Below are 21,690 nucleotides of genomic sequence, written 5' to 3' on the forward strand. Positions count from 1 at the left end.
GAACACCTGCAAAATGAATATATAAATAAATGATGCTGAATAGGCATTAACAAAAAAGCCACAACCATAACATGAAGATCAATAGCTGTACCTGGATGTAGGGTCAAGAACTAATAGAAAACAAAGAGATTGCATGAGCTGATGGATGGAGCCACAGACTGCAACCAGACCTTGTGCTCACATATAAGCTATACAAAGAAAACAAATTCACATACCAGGGCTAGTCCAAACTACTTACCAGCAGTTTGGAAAGCTATAAAACAGATTGAGAGAAGTAGTTCAGTGCATTCATACTACTTCACATAAATCAGTATTAAAAGACAAGAGGTAACTTGAATTAATTTATTCCTTAATACTGAAAAAGAAATGAGACTTCACATTTTAGAATATGAGAGACCCAAAATCTCAAATTCCTAATTTTTTTATCTAAATGGTGGGAGAAAGGCAGAATAGCTACTCAGGGGTTTCTTCAGGAAACTTGCTGCTGCACATACCACATATCTTATTAATTATATTCATCAATAATTACCAAGTGTGTTCTATTTTGGGTCTCCTTTCATGCATAATGTAACTTCCACTTTCTCCTTGTTAAAGGGAGAACATGTCCAACACAATCTATTATTCTGGTATCACTGAACAAGAATTCCTGAGCATATTTATTTAAAACCAGAGTATGCTTTGCAGAGTTGAAAACTTTATTTGGATTTTTGAGCTGAGAATCATATTCACCTGGATATTTGTAGGATCCTTATATGACTCATCACTTGCAGTCTGGAGCTTTTCACTGATCCAAGCTTCTATTTCATCCACATCACGACTGAACTGCTGGAGGGTCTGAGATTCTCCCAGCTTTGATCTCTTTTCAATCATTTGAGCTTTCAGACGAAGCCACCTGGATGCAATTTATCACATGTTGAATGAAAACCTGGGACTGCAGACACCATCACATTTATCTGCCACAGAATGGGGGCCAAATGCACCCTGACTCAGTGTCACATCCCATCAAACAGGGCAATACTGACCTGTCCAGAACCTCATTCCTTCTGCTTGCAATGACTCCTTTTGCATAATGATCAGCAGAGATCAACTGGTCAGCAAAGGACTGTAGGACAGCAATTTTCTCTTCCTATTAAAAACAGAAGCCATAAATTAGGACTGTGGGTCCTTAAAGCCAAATGATGAGCAGGGTATGGAACAGAATAAGACTTTTTTTTCCTCCTCTTTAATATACAGGATTGTAAATGTGACTCTAAAAGGAAGTCTGTCTGCTACAGGACTGGAGAGTTCAATTTCAAAATTTCTTTCACCTGTGGCATTTAGGAAAAAAATTAGGTTTGGTACTCTAAGCTACACCACTATGATCTCAATAAGAGTAGGTGGCTTCTGTTACAATAAACTGGATTACAATACACCTTTTTCTGTTGGGGAAAAAAAAAAAAAAAAAAAAAGAAAAGAAAAAAGCAATATTCCTCACCTGGACATTGATTGCCTTATCAAAATCTTCATGTTTCTTGATGAGTGCCTCCACACTGTCCAAGGAGTCTCCTTTATCTTCTGTATTTAGGAAAGCCTCTCGGGCAGCCATCCAGTTTTCAGCTTGTTCACAGTCCCGATGAAACAGCTGGGGAGAAAAAACTCCCAAGGATGAGCAAGACAGACCAAGAACATCACTCATCACTAGAATAAATTGTAGGAAAGGAGAAATTATTTTTCTTTTTAAAAATGCAGCAGAGTACCTGTAGTTCTAGGCACTGGTCCAGCATCATTCTGCGCTGGACCCAGGCTTTCTCCAGGTCTGTCCGTTCCCGATCCAGAATATCCAGTTTCTCCTTGATTTCTGGGCTGGCATAGTGTCCATGAGCCAGAAGCTGTTGTCCAAACTGTTCAAATGCCTGGAAAGTGCCAGCCCTTGCATCTATTTCAGTGCGGTGTTCCTGCAAGGGACAGAGATGTGTTATTAAGGAAAGAGATGGCAGAGCTGGAACTGATCTCATTTCAGAAGTCTAAATGGAAAATGTCAGAAAAAAGAACCATTTGTTGATGTTTATTATCCACACTCATCTTTCACATACCTGGTGCCTTTCCAATAAAGCTTCAGCTCCAGTCACATCCTTGGCAAGTTCATCTGAGGAGACCAAGCCCCGGATTCCATTGATCCAAGACATAAGGTCCCTGTGAACACACATTAATTGAGAATTTTTCCCTCCTTCCAGTGAAATAAGTCATAACAAGAAAATGAGACCTTTTTTGGAACCTTCCCCAGAAATATTCCTGTGGAACAATAATCCACATATACTTCACTAACGATAGACCAGACAAATTGAGAGGAAGGGAACAGAATCTTTACCTGAAGTCACTAAGGAAACGCTGCAGGTCATGAGAATCTCCAAGCTTCTCCTTGCGCTGGTCAGCACGTTTTCCCAGACTGTTCCAAGCCTGATTCAACTCAGTACATTTTTCCTGGAGATCTTCAGCAGATTCTGGATGTGACTGGATCAGCCGCTGGGCAGTTTCACCAAGAGAATTCACCTAGAATTAGAGAATGGGAAATAAACAGAATGAAGACAAGAGAATCTTTTCTATGGTTCAGTCATTTCTGTTAGACAGGAAGAAAGCTTTTGCTTTTGTCCTTCTCACAACCTCACCTTGTCTCCAAGAGCTGCCAAATCCCTCTCAAAGCCTTCATGTTTGCGCTGCAGAGCCTGCACACTGGCCAAGTCATGTCCATAGTTGTCTGTATTTAATGCTTGATTCTTCTCCTCTATCCATTCTTTGGTTTCATCAGCATCTCTGATTCGAGTGAAGACAAAAAGAAAATTAAAATGGAGGTCTACTAGAACCTCTGACACCTACCAGGTAGGTCACTATGTGTTAGAACTCGTAACAGACACAGGATTTTACTGAATGAAGAAGAAATACAATACAAAAGCCTCACCTGTGGAATCTCTGGACTTCATGGGCACTGCCCAGCAGCTGGCTTCTCTCCTCTGCCAACTGCTGCAGAGCTCTCCAGCGTTCATTCAGTTCCTGCAAAACAAAAAAAAAGCTCCACTGATCCTGCAGACCACAGTTTTACAGCATTCACACACGAAACCCTCCTGCTGGACTCAATGAAGCTTCATCATGTCAGAGAGAAAACTTCAGTAACAATTTATTCACAACACTTATCCACACCTTCTTCATTCTGCTGACATCTGCAAACAGGCCAACAACCCCTTCTTCATCTCCATTCTTAAAGGCTTCATTTCAGGGGTCTACAGTAAGAATACTGACAGCAATGCTGGAAGATTTCCTCAAATAGCTACACTTCCTTTTTTTACAGTACATAAACTCCTTCAAGTGACAATGTGTCAATAAGATAAATCAAAAGACTGGCTTTTTACAGGTGAAGGTTACTATATTCTGCTCAATTACAGAAGAATGCACAAACTCAAGTAGCATGGTTAAATAAAATAATTTTAAGGGTTTCTCCACAAGACTTAAAATCAAATTATTTTATGTATATAATAAGATACTGATGTAACCTGATGCTAATACTTCTTTAAATTCATTTAAGATGGTTTATAAAGAGTAATGAAAGACAGAGTACAGAAAGAGAGGGTAAAACATTCTCAGCTTTAAAATCAGATCAGAAAAAGTTTTATTATTACCTTGATTGAGTTAAAGGTTGCCACTGTGTGTACCATCATACGTGCAGACTGCATGAAAAAGAAGAAATAAAAAAAATATAGTATTAAAGTCACCTCTAACCATTCAGAGCCAAAAAACAACTGGAAGAAAACTCCTTAAAAATCCATGACTTAGCCTTGGTCAGAAATACAGACTTCATAAAATTCAACTCTACAAAATGCAGGAAGAAACAAACACCCTAGGTTTTAAAGGCTTCAGTGAAGACTTGTTTTACTTTACTGTTGTGTGCTACCAAGTCATGACACCTACCTTCCAAGGAGAGGCTGTCTTAGAATCAGTTTCATCCTGTTTAAAAACATAAAGAAACAGCTTTAAATAGGGAGCAAAATCTAAAACTATCAGAATATACTAAAAATCTTTGAAAGTTCTCCATGTTCAGTTCTTAACAGAGTAAATCAATTTATACAAGGAAGCATTTTTGTCATTTTGGAATTTGTGATGTGGGATAAGACTCTCAGGACATGAAGGGACCACTGACAATCTTCCTGTGTCCATTCAGAGTCATTATTGAGTTCCTTAAGGGAAATGGACTACAATTATGACCAAAATTGTACTTGTACATCCCAAATCTGTTACAATTGCCCCACTATCTCAGAAATCAACACTTACCCTGGGCATCATCCCGTAGACTTCCTGCAAAGGAATAGAGACAAACAGAATCAGCTTTTTATTTTCTAATAGAAAGTTTTTACTGTTTTTGAGAACTTTAATCCTACAAATTGGTTAACAGCATATCATTAAGCCAAAATAGTGCTCACACAACCTACATGTGTGGCAGAAATGGAAGTCTGACTATTCAACCATCTATGTCAACACTTCATCTTAAAGTTCAGAAAAAAAAAACCCAAGCTGCTTCAATCTTCTGTTGGCACTGGACTGAATTAGTTACAGAAATAGCACAAGCATGTGAAAGGCTGGGGGGAGATGTGTTAGTAAAAAAAAAAAAAAAATCCCAGAAAACCCACAAAACCCCTCTGTGAGTTGGGCTCTATTTTATTTCTCTTTTCCCCTTGTATTCTTCACCATTTTTTTTGCAAATATGCAAAGGCTGAAATTTCAAGTTCACATGAAGCACAGCTAATGCCTGGGTTCTCCATGACTTTTAATATTATTTTGAAGAATTTACATTCCTAAGAAAAGGAAAAAGCTCTAGATGGTGCAATTTACCATAGTGTTATTTAAAAATAGGCAATCTCTGGTTGGAACAGCAGTATTACCAGACCAGAGAGCAAAAAACCAGCTAGAATCTTGCAGTGACACACAAAGCAGAAGACAACAAACACAAGAAAGGAGGAAGGTCTTCTGATTCTCAAGAGGACTAAATTAAATCAGAAAAAAACCCAGACCTGTTGCTGTACTGCTTGCACTTCATCTGCCATCAACCCTTCTGACTCCAGGTCATTTGCAACTTTGTTGATGTCCTTCAGACGTGACTCATTAGCTTTTAAATCCTGCACAGGAGAATAAAATAGCACAGCATTAACAGTCACACAAGCAAAACCCGTGGAACAAGGGGTGCCAAGAAGTGTGTGATTTGTAAACAGCAGGAATCCAGCACATTTGACCCTTACAGTTACCACTGAACATACAATGCATGAGAGTCTGTGCTGAGACACCCCAGCTGCCAGCACTGAGCTTTAGTGGATTAAAGACCCACCCCATCAGTTTTCTGCACACAAGGTTAATTAACAATTAGAAAAATGGAACACACTTTTAAACTGTCAGTTATACATTATCACCAATATGAAGACCAAAAGCTATCATCCCTGAAAAAGCTAAAAGGCCAACTTGAAAAGTGATTTTACTAAGTCACTGAGATGCTTCCAGCCAAGCTAATGGACAGAGTCAGAGGAGAGAGACCAAAACCAGCATCCAATATTACAACACACCTTCTGAAAATCATCAAATTTCTTCTGTAGCACCTCCACCTGCTCCAGATCAGCACCCACTTCCTCATTGGTGAGTGCAGTTTCCTTCTCATTGATCCACTGCTGAAGTTCATTGGCTTCACGGAAAAGCATAAATTTCTTGCAGCTTTTTTCTAGCATGCCTTTGCGTTTTTCTCCCAGCTCCAGAAGAGAGTGATACCTGGAAAATGCAAAAGAGGAAAGCAGAAGGCAGTCAGATTGAGCTGAGTCACAGTAATTTACCAAGTTCTGCTATCACCAAAGATGCTGGGAATCCCTGCAGTCTACACACTGCTCTATAGTGATCTACTTGTACATGAGAAGGTGAACGTGAGCAGCACACGTTTCTCCTCCACATGGACGTGCACAGCAAAATGAGATTTTCCACATGCAACACCCCACTGGGCACAAAGTAACCCAAATCACACCTCAGGTCAGGGTAGGCTCTTAAGCTACAGCAGCACTGCACTGCAGGAATGACTCTGTGATCCCTCAGGATTTCTGAGTATTTTCCTATAGTATATTAAAGTTGCCATCAGATTATTAAAATCCACTGGTCTCCCAGCTATTTGGCAGAAGTGTCTTACCTAGCCACTATTCAGGGCAAAATTTGCTGAATGTTTAGAAAAAAACATGTTATTTCTTTGACAACACAACTATATGCAACTGGGACATCCATGAAATGCACTGTTCTTACATCTCTGGAATTCCTATCCTCAGTGAAATTACTCCTTGTTTACGTTAGAATAAAGGCCCAATAAAACCTCAAAATGTTAAAATTGATTTATCTATTTCCAATTGGTTGAGCAATCACACTCCCAGCTTGAAGCTCCATCATGTGGTGTTTACCTAACCAATAACTCAGAGACTACAAAGTCAGTGGAAGAAACTCCTTGCTAACCTGGGCTGTGATGTTTGTACCTCAAACTGACAGTCAGCTCCATGGAAGCAGAGACTTAGTGGCTTCCTGGCTATCCTGGTTTAAGGCTGGATAGAGAGGAACTAAAAATCTTTCATAGGAGGTTTGAATAGAAACAGTCTGCCCTGACTTGACTGAGCTACTGCATGAAAGAAAACAATTTTGAAGCCTGCCCCAACTGCAGGTGTTTGCCTCAGCACATAATTTTAGGTATGAAATACTTGTGAAGCTCACAGAGGATCTAAAGCAAGACTCCTTCAGAAGCAGACCTCTTAAAGTTGCTTTGCAGCACTTCAGAAATTAACACAGTATTTTCACTTTTGATTCTCAAGAAATATATTCTCTGTGAAGAGACAGTCAGGCACAGCCAACAAACACTGTTGCTTCATGTCTCCTAGCAACCTCCATAATCACAATGCAAACTTAGTATTTTTTTCCAGGAAAAAAACCCTGTATGTTAGGATATTATAATAAAAACCCTATATAAACAAACTAATGCTTTTTGACTACTCAGCATGAGTGTTACTTTATCTGATAAACTGTAACTCTACCCTTCCCAGACTCTCAAGCATTCAGATCTGACTACTTGGTAATATGTATGTATTTTTCTACATCTATATAAATGAATTACTATTTATATCTGCACCTCAGAAAATGCAACAGATGCTTTTTAAGGAAAACAGTCCAAATACCAGTAAAACCTCGTGTGGTAAACAAATTCAGCATTATGGAATAGAACATGATCAACCAATTTAGCAGCACAGAGGTAACCAGAGAAGCAGCTGGCTGGCTACAAGGAACACAAGAAACACAGACCACGACACTCATCTAAACTCAGATAATTCACGTTGTAGAAACTGCTTCCTCCATGCCTCTTTGGAATGAAGAAAGAAACAGAGAATGAAGAGTGACAGCATGGAGACAGCATGGTTTAGAAAGGGCTAATCCTACTCACAGTTCTTCGACCTGTTTCATACGCAGAGATACACTGCCGACTTCCTTAGTTATGAGAGTCCTGCACAGACAGAGGGAGCACAGCAAATGCATGCGAAAAATTAGTCAGATTAACAATGAAAGCAGCAGCTCCATCCATGGGTTGTCTGTGGTAGGAGATGGTTTAAGAGTTCACATTTAATGGAGGGAATTAGGTGTCATTCAGAAGCAAATAAAGCAAGTCAGACCAGGAGAACAACTCACACAGGGAAACCTCAGCAGTACAGTTGAACTCTCTCTATAAGGTCTCCTCACTTCCTGGTCATTGTGCCATTTGGCTGAGGACTGAAAAGGTGGTTCCCTCTCCTTGGATTCAAAATAAGGTACCCCTGTTCTAGATTTTAAAAGTAGCATGCACACCCATAGAGAAAGTTACATATTATTAAAATCCTGAACTATGCATCACGATTTTCCTTTCTTTTCACTGACACAAGCTTTTTTGTTTGTTTTAAATTCTAGGGCTAAAGTTAGCAATTCTTGTGTTCACTGTAATAGCTGGTGACTCAAAACAACTGAGTGGGAAGAAACTCTCACACAGAATGACAGCCTAGCTGTGCAAACAGATGGCAGTGTGCACAGAACTTTCAGCTTTGGCTTCCAAGTGGCTTGATAAGATGAGCCAGTAGCTCACAGCTATCACCCACAGTCCTTGCTTGAACTAATCTGCAACTGCCATGTGGCTTTACGAGGTCATTACCAAGCAGTTTTATCTAGTTGCAATGGCATGTTCCTCTTTCAAAAGGAAAAAAACCCAAACAAATAAAAAAAGAGGGGGTGCAGGTTTCAGTAATGGCAACAAATAATGGCATCACATTTCAGGAAAAAAGGTAATGAGCTACCACAAAAGCAGGCACAGCTCCTATGCAGGTCACCTCCAGAGGCAGCCCTATACAGGGAGGTCACTGTACTTTTCATAACCAAATTTAAGAAAGCTTTTCAAAACAGATTACATGTTAAGAAGTGACAACTACAAGTACAAGAGCTGTTTAGGACAGATATAACTCACAAACAAGTTTAAGTTGTTAAGTACAACAACAAAAGGAACACGTAAAATACTGAAGTCAGACAGCAAGTTGAGCTCTAGTGTAATGAGTTTTACAGTTAAAAATGGGAAAAGCAACAAGAAAATCTAGAATAAGTATAAAACAACTCAACATGTTTGGTTGTGACTGGTAAAGCCCCTTGTTTTGTTCAGATTAATTACTCCCTAGTTTGAGAGGCATTAACCTAAACTTCTGGCATCTCAAGACAAAGGCCAAGCCAGCACATGGTGGATGCCTGTCATATCCCAGAGCTGAGATCTTACTGGTTGTCAATCTGCTCCTGTCTCAAGGCAATGCTGCCCTGCTCTTCCAGCAGATTCTCTCGGGATGCAGACTGGGCAGGATCCAGTTTTTTCACGTAGGCAGCTGGTACAAAGCCCTGGCGGTCGTTAACTTCAACTTTCCACCAGTCCTGGGGGGAGGGGAAAAAACCAACACAGAACAATCATTGTGAGGAAAGCATAAAGTCTGCTGAGTAACTGAAAGCTGCAAAGTAGAGGCTTCTGTTAACACAAGCAAACAGGTGATGATCCCAACAGTTTGTTCTTTTTATGGAGATCATTTCAAACAAACTGCTTCTTGAAGACATCTAGGTCTTACTCCTCCTTTGGCCAAAAATTCCTCACCAGACAGGAAATGTCCTTAGCCACATGCCCTATAGCATATGTTGTTTATCCTACTTAGAAAAGTCATGAGAATGAGCTAAAGAAGTCTGTTTGAAGTGCTGAATGGGAGAAGAGAGTAAATGTGCAAATTCTTAAACTTCTTTGAAGGCTCTTATTAAAAAACAAGTGCTCCACAGAGCATACCTTGTTGGTGCTGTTGAGTAAGGTGAGGATATCTCCCTTTTTCATAGTCACCTCCCGGGGACTCTTCTCTTGGTAATCATAGAGTGCCAGAACAAGCTCTTTTCCAGTTTCATCATCTGTGGGAGCAACTTGTTGCTAACAAAGAATGAGGACAAGAAAAATGTGTTGTTCCGTGTTTACTTCAATCACTGCAGTTGTCCTAAAAAATACTTCAGCCCTAGTTAACACTACTTGAGTGCCTTAAAAATATTTTTGCTGAAATAAATATAATGCAGATAGATTTATTTTAGGTGCTGCCTGGGCTCAAACGTAGAAAATCATCACATTATCCTGTTTACTTCCAAAGCAACACAGCTGTCTGTTTGGATCATAAAAACAGACCGTTTTTGTTTTTTTTTTTAAATTCAAGCTCAGTCTGCAATAAGTCCTCAAAACCAACAACTGTTGCTAAGCTTTGTCTTTACCTTCTGCTGACTCAAGTATTTTAACAACATGATTAACATCTTTCCTTACCCTGCATGACTGGGCCTGTTCCCTTAATGCCTGTATGCTACTGCCATAGGCAGAAAGATCAGACATCAAAGCTTCATGTTTCTTCAGAAGGGCCTGAAAGCAAATGATAAAAACATTTGTAAAATGGGCAAGGTGTACAGACTACCCTGCTTAAAATATATACCTTGGCTCTATACACAAGGAATGTGGGTTTTTCAGAGCTGCCAGTCTTGTGACTCTTATAACTACTTCTATTTATTCACAGGCTAGATAGCAGCCCAAATGCTTCTAGTGCTTTTCCCTCTACCTTATCTCAGAAACATTCTTTTGTTCTGACCAGGAATACTCACTCTGAAAATAGTGTTAACTGCACTTCATTTTGATGAAATATCAGTCAGCAGTATCTGGGATGTGGTGTTTGACCACAGAACGATACTATTAAAATAACTCTAAACAAAAAAATTACTTCCAGACCAATGAGCTGTTGAAAATCAGATTCATACTGAAATGCAACATCACATGAGGAATTTGCTGATATTAGTCTCATTATACTTTACAAAAACCCCAAAACATCTAAAAGAGTGAATATAAAGTTTCCTTGCAATTTGTTTAGTATCATGAACAGCAAAGTTTCATGTGCAATAATTACAGATTTTCCTGTGTCTTAGTTATCATTTGACTCCGAGTCAAAATTCAGTTTGATACAAAAATCTTCTGCCCTTTTTGTGAAGAATCCCCAAATGAGCAGAGCTTCTTACTTTTTTACCACTGGATAAATCCTCACTGTGTTTATGCAAACCTGAGTCAATCAATCTCAAGTACCTCAGCAGAGTCTTCATCTTTCCCATAGTCTGTACTCCCTACAATGGGCTCCTTTTCTCTCATCCAGGATTCTGCCTCATTAGCATCAGCAAAGTACTGCTGAGCTTGCAGAGAATCCTCGAGGTCCTGACGCCGCTGAGATGCTTTTGCTTTCAGAGAATCCCATTTTTGGTTCAGCTCATTTAATTTGATTTTCACATCCTCAGCTGCAAAATGTCCTAGATAACAGAAGGAAAGGAAACTGAAGGACTTAGGGAGACATAAATAATGCACATGAAAAAATTATTGTACTTTTTGTAAGTCACACAAATTAGACCTGTTTAAACTTTCACAGGCCATGCTGAAAATAATGAAAGTGTAACTCAGCTTGTCCAGTTGCCTCAGACTAGAAATCACTGCACCTTTCCATCAGACTGCACTAGGAATATGAGTCATGAAGAACAAAACAAGCCACACCATAACACTTCTTGATGATGAAACCAGAAAAGTCATTTCTTTCGAGTGGGAGAGTTTTGACAACAGCCAAATATTTCTGACATGCATTCTGAATCTTGGATTCTGGTGTTAAGAACACAGTCAGAAATGAAGATGGCTACTTATTTAAAAGCAGGAAAGACTCTTACAGTCTTTATGGAACATTATCTTTTGCATCATGATTTATTAAAGTTAAGAATGGAGATTAAGTAGCATAGGCACAAATCTGCTGAATATAGGGCCTACATGTGTTTGTCAAAAGCAGATGGAGATGAGTGAAAATAGTGTCAGGTTCCCATCAAAGAACATTTTTATTTTAAGGTGAAAGAATAACATGCTAGCAGGTACCTGTCTATGGCCTGGGTAAAACCAGACTGTGATTTTTAATTGTACAGGGCTAGAGAATAAAATTCAGTATGAAGACTTTTAGATTTTTTCTTCTGAAAGGAAGAATTAAAAACATTGAGACATACCCTCTTCCACCATAGCATTTCCTTTCTGTGTGACTGCCTTAATGCGGGGTTCATGGCCTGCAATTTCTGCCTGCAAAGCCTGATGCTTCTTGAGCAGATTCTGGACACCAATTAAGTCCTTGCCTGGAAGATATAAAACGGTTAATGATTAAATTCAGAGTCATTAGACTAAACAAAAATTTCAGGAAGCTACAACCAGTGCCAGGCAAATTTGGAGAATAGGAACTATCCCAATGAAAACAGAGTGCTATGAAAACTAGTGACTGGAATTGTAGAAGTAACATAGCAGTTAAGGAACCATGGGGGATGACCATATTTAACTCTTCACGGTGTTTAGAATAAAATATTCTGGAAGTTTACATGGAATGCTCCTTAGAGAGACACATTACAGTAGAGAAATTCTGGCATCTAAATCATGGATATCACAGGAGGGACCAACCTCTGTTTGTTGATGCTGCAATAGGCTCCTTTTCCCTAATCCAGGTCTCTTCATCCTCAATGTCACGGAACAGCTGCTGCAGGCGAAGAGAATCTGCAAGTTTCTGCTTGCGAGCAACCATGGGATCCTTCAGAGCTTCGTAACGAGCTACCAAGGCTTCTTGTTTCTTCTTGATGTTGTCAGCATCAAAGTGCCCAGCATCCTGGAACTGGCGTGCCTGGATGGTAATGCCATCTATACGATCCTAAAATTAATTCAGCAAGAGCATTACATGAGAACTTGTGAGCTGGCTGCAGTGACTCAAAACATTTTCAGGCCCTACCTAAAAACTGACAGTGTGGCAGAAGAAGAGAGTCACCAGCTGCACACTGCCAGTGCCATAATTTGGGTAATAATTAAATCCTGGCTAGTATTAAGCATATTGCATAAATGTAATTTGTTTTCGTCTGTCAATTTCATAAAATAAACAAGAAATTCTTGATATTACATTAACTTCACAGATGTGCTACTCTAGACAAACCCTTTTTTAACTGTTAGCAAACAGGAATTCCAAATCCAGGAACCCACGTTTTGTTGATTTTCTTGCTGAGGTTTAAATTCTAAAGACCATTTACAAATGAAGAACCATCCTACACAAAGCACAACACATCTTTTTAAGATGGTACTCACAGCATGAAAAAATGCTGGGCTGTCAGCAGATCACAGTGAGGAATTTTACTTTTTCAGAAAGCTCATTTTTGTCAAAGTCATGAAGACATTGTTCTTAGACAACAGTTTTAGTTACAGTTAAAAAATATTTCTGATAAATTGTAAAGCCCAAAGCTACAAAAATGATGAAAATACAGACATGCTAAGGTCTGCAGAGTGAATGCTTTTGAATGAGCAGATCTGAAAGGGCAGAAAGAGCAATTTTTCCCTTTACCTGATGCGCAGCAACATCTGCCTCTAGCAGGGCATGTTTCTTCTGAAGATTCTGAACATTTGTAAGATCTTTTCCATAATCATCAGAAGCCAAGTGTCCCTCTACTTCATACAGCCACAGCTCAATGTCTTCCACATTGCGATTAAACTGCTGCTGTTGATTGGCTTCACGCAGTTTTATACCTGATGGAGAGACAGCGTTGCATGAGAAAAGACAGCTCGAGTTTTCCACTTCATTTAACTCATTTCCTGTCTTCTCCTGGCTAAACTGTCCAGAAAAAAAAAAAAAACAAGCCTGTCTGCATTCTGATCAAGTCATACCTTTGAGATCAGTGGCCTCCAGAAGTTTTTTCCACAAGCTGATAACTTCATTCATGCGAGCTGCCACCTCATCAGATGCGTAGTGATTGACATCAATCAACTTCTGCCCAGCCTTCTCCAGGGCATCAATTCGACTCTGGTTAGCAGACAGCTCTGCTTCAAAAGCCTGATGTTTCTGAACTTTACCTTGCAAGTTTGATGGATCCTACAGAGGAAGAAAGAAAAAAAGAACCTTTCGATTAGTATCTAGAGGTCTATGAAGAATCTGTAAAATTAGACTACATTCATATACATGACAAGATGTCACAAAAGGATTTGGTGCCAAAAATATGCCTTTGAAATCAGAACACTTACCTATTGAATAAACATGATTACAGAGTGATGGGAAAATCCCCCTTGGGGTCAGGGAGAAATTACAATTCCTTCTGTTGCCATTAATACTGCCTACTATCAGCAAGATTTTGGCTGATGCTTCGTTTCATTAGACTGATCACATTAAGCCTGGTATTGCCTTAAAATTACTTCAACATTCATCTTTGTGTTTACCTTGTATGCCTCATCTGTTGCAGTTTTCATTTTTTCATTAACCCAGCTCTTCAGCTCATCAGAATCTCGGAAAAACTGCTGCAGATGGAAAGAATCTGCCAGCTGAGCACGGCGGTACATGGCTCTTTCATGAAGGGCATTTCTGCGGCTCAGCAGCTGAAAAGAAAGAAAAAAGTAAAGGCTTTAAAATTCTTCAAGCTTGTTAGAATCACCACTGTATGTGTACTTTTGGGAGAGCACTGCTCACTCATCCTATATTGCACTCATTCCATTTAAAATAATAAAGCAGGGTATCACCTAAAGTCTAGAGTTCAAACTCATTTTAGATACTTACAGCATCTCTGCGTGTAGCAACATCATCCATGGCATAATGGTTATTCTGAATCAATTTAGTAGCAAACTCATCTAATGCCTAAAGAGAAAATAGGTTGCCATTTACTTGGTGTAACAGAAATTGTACAAGGTTACTTAAGTAGATTAATTCTTAAGTTTATCACAGTAAAAGTAGCAAAAAGTTGAATGTGTGGTGCATGATGTGCAAGCACTGGGTTACTCGGCTCTCTGAAGCAGCAACCAAGCCCCATCCTATCTTCTGCATTATTTTCCATTTTAGAGACAATCCCTCCACACAGAGGTGGATGAATTCTGCAGAGCAAACCCCACCCTCCTCTGTCATCCTCCAGCAGTGTCAGCCCCACCCAGCCAATGGGTTAACTTGTTTTATTTCTTGCCCACTTAGAGACCACCTAATGTAGATGTCTTACTGTGATTTTCTCCTCCTGGGCACTTAGGGATTTCTCAAAGTCTTCATGCTTCTTTAGAAGAGCCTCCACACTATCCAGAGAATCACCAAGATCTTCATTCAGCAGAAATGCCTAAAGAAGGCAACAAAACACATCAGTGATTTTTATGTTTCCATGCTCAGCCGCTCCAAGTCAACTCAAGCATGTCCAGTGATGTTTCTTACCCTATGATATCACTGAAAAGTAAAGGATGATATACTGGGATGGTGCTCCCTGTACACCTCTAACAGCCAAGGTTCTGAATAATTCTGTTTAACTTCTTATTCAAACAGCATTTTACAAGTGTTAACACACACCAAAAAAGTCACAACTATATAGTTTCAGCATTAGTTGGAAATAGTGGTCATAGCAGCTTGGGCAGTCAGATGAGTAACTGCACAGCACTCACTAATGCATGTTTAGTGACCATCATGCCACCAATTCTTTGAGTCTGAAGAAGACTAGAAAGAAACAAAAAAAATTAACCACATCTGGAGAGTTCAGAGACATGTACTCACTTCTTGTTTGCTCATCCAGTTGTCAACTTGCTCAGTATCTCTGTAGAAAAGCTGCAGGTCCATGCACTGCTCGTACTGCTGCCTGCGGAGCTCCCATAGTTCTAGCAAGGCAGATCTTTCATCTGAGAGGATGGTCAGCTAATGGATTGTGAAGAGAAAGACATAATAATTTTATTTAACAGGCTGGTTCATGTCCATCTCAATGTAAACTCAAGTGATTCTAAAAATGTGGTTAACACTGGACTGAAAACAACCTTCTGTATTACTGAAATCATCATCGTCGTATCAGGAGAGCCTTTTCTCCTCTCTTCTTTTGTAAATTAAATCTACACAGAGATATTTAATGGAATACTGCTCTTTTTTGATGCAAAAGCAACTCTTCAGCAAAACATCCTGCTGTCTCAGCCTCTGAAATACCTTTGGCCCACTCACAATATTTGAAACTGGCCACACAGTACTTAGATACATGAAAAAAGACCCCTAAGCTAGAAGGATGATACTTTGTAGCTTATAATCTTATTAAAAACTTACCTTCTAAATTAATGGACACAAAAGAAAGATACAAAATTATTCTAGGAGCTCTTGCTCTCAACTGACCTTTTCTTTAACTTCATCAGAAGCATAATGCCCAGCAGCAAGCAAGGCCTGGCCAGACTCATCAGCAGATTTGAAGCTATCTTCATGGGCATCAATTTCTCCCTACGAAAGGGGACACAAATAAGGTGTTACCAAAATTTATCTTAAGAGTGTCAGAATAAGAAAACTGCTATTAAAAATAACAGTGAACAGTCTGGACAACAGAATGATAAATATTAATCTCTCTTTAAATACATCACACTTAGCACAAAAACTAGAATGAAACATTTTACCTTACAATAAAAATAATTATAAATTAATAGATTAAAATTAAACTAAACATTGGTTTTAAGTGTCACTCTTTCTGTTTACCTATAGCAAACCCTCACAACAGAGAACTGAAAGAGTCATTGGTCTAACTACCAGATCTTGTTACTTTTCATAAAATACAATCAAACATTCTTAAATACACTCATGTATCTACTATGAAGAAACAAAGTAAAAACATCAAATCATGACAGCAATCTAGTACAGCCTGATTTACATGACAAAATGATTCTGGTGATACCACATCCCTGGTTCTGACTGAGCAGCTGTGTTAGAGACACAAATCTCTTGTTGAGAGTTGCTGCGTGGCTCTGGTTGTACACTGGTTGTACCTTGTGTTCCTGATGTCTGTCTAGAAGGGCTTCTGCTCCAGCCACATCATTAGCAAGTTCATCAGCATTTATCAGAGCCTTCATCTCAGTCACCCAGCTGGTGAGGTCTCGGAAGTCCGCAAGGAAGCGCTGCAGCCTTGAGAAAGCAAAAGAAAAAATGGGTGGGAATAATTTGTTTGCACATTTTCTCCCCCAAAAAGTTATAAAATGAAAGATGTTGCTCAGATGGGAGCAAAACAAGACAATACTGAAGTGCTATCAGAATACTCAATAAGTAATTATGCTCTCAATCAAGAAAATAAGCCTTTTAAAGTCAGGAAAATGCTAGGTTCACAATCAATTTCTCATAGACACGTTTTGCTTACACATTATATTGAAAGCAGAAGGAATATACCTAACTACAAGCCTGTATGTCAAAGACAACAGAAATCAGATAGTTTTCAAGCACTGCTTCAAGATACCCCCAGGACTGCTGCTGTCACAACCATAACACTGTGTGGGGGGGGAACTGACAGAAAGTTTCAACTCTAGATACTTCAGCTGTAAAACAACAAGCCAAGAAATTCTGATTCCTTTCAGCATGCCTTTATAGTTATTGCCTTTGGCAAGTGCTTAACACTTATCAGCAAAAGTGATCAGTTTCTGTTTCCTTTGCAAATTTGCTGTTAATTGATTTAAAGAGATTATGACAGGAAAGGCAAAGGAAGGCATCACATCTATAAACAGTAGAAAAGCAAAACCAGAAAGGATGTAAACTACCACCACAGTAGGGTAAGTTTCTTTTTAGTTTGGCTTCTCAACAGTGACCTAACAAATGATGTTTCATGGCTAACCAGTCTGGTATAGGAACAAGATTGAACAAAGACAAATCCCACAACAAAGCAACTATCACAGAAACAAGTACTTCATTTAATCTAGGACAATACATCAAACAATACACCCTGCTTTATTCTTCACAGAGAATCATAAGGACTTCACAGTGAGCAGATTCATAATATGCCTACTAAAAAAGTCCCAAAATAAAAGTCAGATAATGTACTTCAAAATGCACATATCAACTGAGATGGGAGAAAAAGCAAAAGTCCTAAAGCATCAGGGTATTTATTTTCATAAGCAGTACACATCCAGAGAACAACCAAAAGGCTGTCAATATTTATTTATCACGTATTTATTTTACAACAAGAAGTTACTGTAAAATATAATGTGGTAAACAAGACTGCTTCTGGAAAAAACAGAATCCAAAAACATTTGGAAATGGCATCCCTTTCTTCTCCTCCCCAGAGCCCCCTGTTACAGGTAAGGCAGGAAGGTCATTTGGTGTTACAACATTCCTACCTGTAGGAGTCGTTGAGGCGAGCGTGCCGCTCCGCTGCCAGAGTCCGGATCTGTTCCCAGTTGGCAATCAGCTCCTCCCTTTTCACTTGAATTTGAGAGGCGTTTATTGGGTGAGACTGCTGCAAGCGGTCAGCCTCTGCACAAAGAGCCTTCACCTAAACGCAGTCACAAACAGTGAGTAAGATTCCAGCCTTTTACAAGCAGGTTACTGTGCTTAAATTGCAGGGAAGCCACATCTCGTATGGGTACCTTATCTTCCAGAGCTGCAAGATCTCTTTCCAGGCCTTCGTGCTTCCGCAGCAGTGCCTGCACACTGGCTAAGTCTCTGCCAAAATCATCTGAGGCCATCAGCTGCCCCTTCTCCTTAATCCAGCTGATTGTTTCATCCACATCCCTTCAAAACAAAGCACAAATTGAAAGCAGTCTATCTTGTATGGAAAAAGGAAGAAAACAGGATGTTTTCCTGTACTTATGCCAGACCTGCTGGCACACAAACCCTTATATATAAAAAAAATGCAGCCAACTACAATAATCCTTAAAAAAAAAACAAACACAACAAAAAGCCCCACCACACCACCATAAAAATTTACTTTCTAAAATCTTAAAACCCCAGAAAAAACTACTTTTCAGATGGTGTCACCAGATGTGAACAAGGAATTAAAGTACCACTAAGCACCATCACCTAGTAGGTTCATTTTCCACTCTTGACCCTTTACTTAACTACAACAAATCTCAAATCTTTTTAGCTGAGGATAGAAAGACACTGTTCAAAGACCCCCAGAAACACTGGGCTGACATCCATGCAACAACAAAAACCCCACCATTTTTAAGGCTCATCCAGGACATAAAACCAGAGGAAAGGGAAGCAGAACTGCCATTAGCAGGAACAAACCAAACTGCCAATTGCTGAAAAGCTAAATCAGAACCACTGCTCTATAGTAATTCTAGAACAACAAGGTCACCATTCAACAAGTCACGAGGAAGAGTAAAGCAAAAACATAACAGTCAACAGTAGCTCTTCTCATACTTGTGTATAGAGATGAATGCATCACTAAACATCCAAATTTTCCCTCTCTTCAGCAGACCCAGCCAAGCTCATACCTGTTGAAGCGCTGAACTTCAGCTGCCCCAAAGAGTTTTCCTTGTCTCTGAAGGGCAAGGCCCTTGAGGCGCTGCCAGCTTGCATTGACTTCATCCTGTTTGGACTTTATCAGTTCCTCTTCAGGGTGTTGTTCCTAGTGAGCAAAAAGAACCATGCTATTTTCATATGTTCTGTGGTGTTACATCCACTGATAAAACTCTGAAACACTGCTGTTTTTCAAGAGAACAATTTACAGTGATTGTACTTTCCAGATGTTCACACAATAGGTTTCCTGAAACCTCACTACATAAACATTCAATACTCCTGTAGTAGTTCAAGCTTCCCTGTGTACTAGTAAGACAATGGGAAGAGGGCTGTAAATAGTATCATTTTTTCCCTGGAATGCAGTACTTCCTGCCCTGTCTCCATCCTTGATCAAGCTCCAGATGAAATATCAGGAGAGAAGATATATTAATCCTGGTTGCCCAAGGGAAATGCATTTAACCCCAAATACAGCAATTTCTCTTCACTAATCTCCCTGTTTTCAGGACCATTCTTAGCTGGGCAGTTACTCAAGCTATTTAGCAGAACAAGTGAATCAAACTATGACCATTTAAAGATTAATATCTCCAAGGATCTGGGCACACGTGGAGTAAACCAAAAGCTTTGCTACCAAACCAGGGGGAAAAAGAGTAAGTTGCAGACAAAAGCTTTCTGTGTTACACCAGACTTGCCAAGAGAGATTTTCAACAAACTTGAGTATTTACCTGGATAAGTTTGCCAGCAAACTGGTTCACTTCATTTACTCTTTCTTCATGAGCTGCAAGGTCTGTCTGGAACTCTTCAAACTTCTTTTGCAAAACCTCAACGTGCTCCAAGTCTTGCCCAAGCTCTTCTGAGGTCACTATTGCTTCCTAGCACAATGACAAAAAAAAAAAAAAAAAAGTAAATGTTATTATATCCTATGGGAAATCTCTACTAGAAATGGAAGCAAACTGTCCTAATTATTATCAAGTCAAAGACAGATGCAATTAGTGTGTTTAAAGTCAGATGTTGAACTACAAAGTTTCCTGCACTAAACTTCACTCCTTCCCCCCTCCAGCATGTGTCCATGATTGCAGAAAAATGCAAGATCACTAGGGGTATTATTTTTTCATTTTACTTGCTCTTCTTAATTTTTCAAGTCATTGAATATAAGCATTTCTTCTATCACAACCTTTCCATTCTGTGCATGACAATCACTACTACCATAAATTAAATTACTGAAAGAAAATACACACAGAAAAAACAAACTTTAAAAAATACAAAACAATTACCCGGGCTGTTTTGGAGTACACACAGTCACTAGAATTTTAAAATTTTTTAGATTTTTTATGGGCATCTACTGTATGCTTCTGATGCATGATTTCTTTATGAAAAGTGCAGTCATATTTCAGTAACAGTCATGCAGGGTTTACAGTTGGAAGCCACAGTGAAAAAAAACAACAAACCATCATTAAGAAAACCTCCACGATAATTTTGTGGGTTTTTTTCTTGATAATGTGGTTTGTGGTCTGTTTCCTCAGAGTTCAAAGAATCAAAAGTCAATAGTTCTCCTTCAGCTAATGTCCTACAATACATAACTAAAGAATTCCAATCATTAAGTAATTATGTAGAAACTGCTTGCTGGTTAGGCTGGCTGCTTTCTAGAAGAGAGAATTTAGAAAATTTGTAAAACACATTTGCTTTTACATGCTGTAGATTTCCCTTACAGGGAACTTGAATTTGATTACTATGAGAAATCCAAAGGTCTCCTCAAAGGGAAGAAAGAATTGTTTATGTTTAAGGATGTTCTCCAGCATGCAGGCCTCCCCCTAGTCTAGTATTTTATATTTTTTTACTGGCTCCAAAGGAAGGTATAGTAATTTGCACACCTGCTGCTTAGGGAATACCAATAAACTAAAATGTATGGGTGCCTTTAAAAGCTCTCTGTGATTACCTGAACTCTATCAGTGATGTTAACAGAAAATTTCCACACAGACACATCAAATTTCCCACCAAGAACACAGTAAAGGCAGGAAATTATTATACCTTGTCATTGATCCAGTCCAAGACATCTTCACATTCTCTTAAGTACTGCACCAGCTTCTGTGCTTGCAACAATTTGACTCCCTTCTCCCTCATCTTTTCCAGCAGTAATTCCCATAGTCGGTGCAGCTCCTGCAGCCGAGTCTAGAACAATAGGATACTCTTATCAAAATCCTGTATCAGAGAGGATTAGGTTTATTCCCTTCCTGACCTTAACAGATTTTATTAAACAAAGGGTGGACAAACCTCAAAACAATTGCATCTCCAGTCATTAGTTTTCAAATTATGTGAAGTGATACAACAGCACAAAATTATAAATCACTAAACTGAGTGTTTAAACATTTGTTCATAACTGATGAAGCTATCAGTTACATAAACATAACCATGAAGTAACATTTTGAGGTAAACATTTTTGGATAAAATTTGATTAAAATTCTATGCTAGTGTGAAGTTAGATGAAAAATTTGCTGCTGTTCCTTTCAAATGTTCAGTCTTTTACACAGAAGACAACTGAGTTGTCAATCTCACTTGCATTTTGGGCTTGATTTTAATTTATGACAGCAGGTTTTTTTTCCAGTCAAACTTGTGCCACTTTGCAGTAGCTTAACCACTTCTCTTAGCACTGATCAGTTCATATATTTAGCCAGCATTGTCCAGTAACATAATAGTGCAGGAGCAATTATTATTTTTAATATTAAGTCTCTCTCTAGATGTATTCCATCTTTCCAAAGTGCTGGGAACAACCATAAATTTTAGAGACAAAAGAAAAAACACACTCCCACACAGGCACACAACTTGCAAAACAGGAAAGAATCTGCTCCAC

At 39.1% G+C, this 21,690-nt stretch overlaps 1 protein-coding gene across 14 annotated transcripts in view; it reads right to left on the reverse strand.

Annotated features, from left to right (window-relative positions):
- Positions 1–21,690, reverse strand: part of SPTAN1 (spectrin alpha, non-erythrocytic 1) — a 47,293-nt gene that overhangs the window by 14,747 nt on the left and 10,856 nt on the right. For 6 of the 14 annotated variants that reach the window (XM_071765740.1, XM_071765735.1, XM_071765742.1 and 3 more), the window contains 34 exons: positions 20,871–21,011; positions 19,568–19,714; positions 18,821–18,954; positions 17,969–18,113; positions 17,720–17,874; positions 16,385–16,520; positions 15,747–15,848; positions 15,150–15,287; positions 14,614–14,724; positions 14,184–14,261; positions 13,850–14,005; positions 13,304–13,508; positions 12,984–13,165; positions 12,062–12,305; positions 11,623–11,745; positions 10,676–10,893; positions 9,875–9,967; positions 9,362–9,496; positions 8,816–8,964; positions 7,472–7,531; positions 5,580–5,778; positions 5,037–5,141; positions 4,300–4,323; positions 3,940–3,975; positions 3,651–3,698; positions 2,936–3,027; positions 2,646–2,790; positions 2,348–2,529; positions 2,073–2,172; positions 1,737–1,934; positions 1,475–1,621; positions 1,023–1,126; positions 730–892; positions 239–253 (listed from right to left, as the gene is read on the reverse strand). In XM_071765740.1, coding sequence (XP_071621841.1) covers positions 239–253; positions 730–892; positions 1,023–1,126; positions 1,475–1,621; positions 1,737–1,934; positions 2,073–2,172; positions 2,348–2,529; positions 2,646–2,790; positions 2,936–3,027; positions 3,651–3,698; positions 3,940–3,975; positions 4,300–4,323; positions 5,037–5,141; positions 5,580–5,778; positions 7,472–7,531; positions 8,816–8,964; positions 9,362–9,496; positions 9,875–9,967; positions 10,676–10,893; positions 11,623–11,745; positions 12,062–12,305; positions 12,984–13,165; positions 13,304–13,508; positions 13,850–14,005; positions 14,184–14,261; positions 14,614–14,724; positions 15,150–15,287; positions 15,747–15,848; positions 16,385–16,520; positions 17,720–17,874; positions 17,969–18,113; positions 18,821–18,954; positions 19,568–19,714; positions 20,871–21,011 — 4,410 coding nt within the window. The remainder of the gene's footprint in view (positions 1–238; positions 254–729; positions 893–1,022; positions 1,127–1,474; positions 1,622–1,736; positions 1,935–2,072; positions 2,173–2,347; positions 2,530–2,645; positions 2,791–2,935; positions 3,028–3,650; positions 3,699–3,939; positions 3,976–4,299; positions 4,324–5,036; positions 5,142–5,579; positions 5,779–7,471; positions 7,532–8,815; positions 8,965–9,361; positions 9,497–9,874; positions 9,968–10,675; positions 10,894–11,622; positions 11,746–12,061; positions 12,306–12,983; positions 13,166–13,303; positions 13,509–13,849; positions 14,006–14,183; positions 14,262–14,613; positions 14,725–15,149; positions 15,288–15,746; positions 15,849–16,384; positions 16,521–17,719; positions 17,875–17,968; positions 18,114–18,820; positions 18,955–19,567; positions 19,715–20,870; positions 21,012–21,690) is intronic. The other 8 variants (XM_071765745.1, XM_071765746.1, XM_071765741.1 and 5 more) reach the window with 3 other exon arrangements.

The sequence above is a fragment of the Heliangelus exortis genome, chromosome 22 (assembly GCF_036169615.1).
Source record: "Heliangelus exortis chromosome 22, bHelExo1.hap1, whole genome shotgun sequence".
Classification (NCBI taxonomy): Eukaryota; Metazoa; Chordata; class Aves; order Apodiformes; family Trochilidae; genus Heliangelus; species Heliangelus exortis.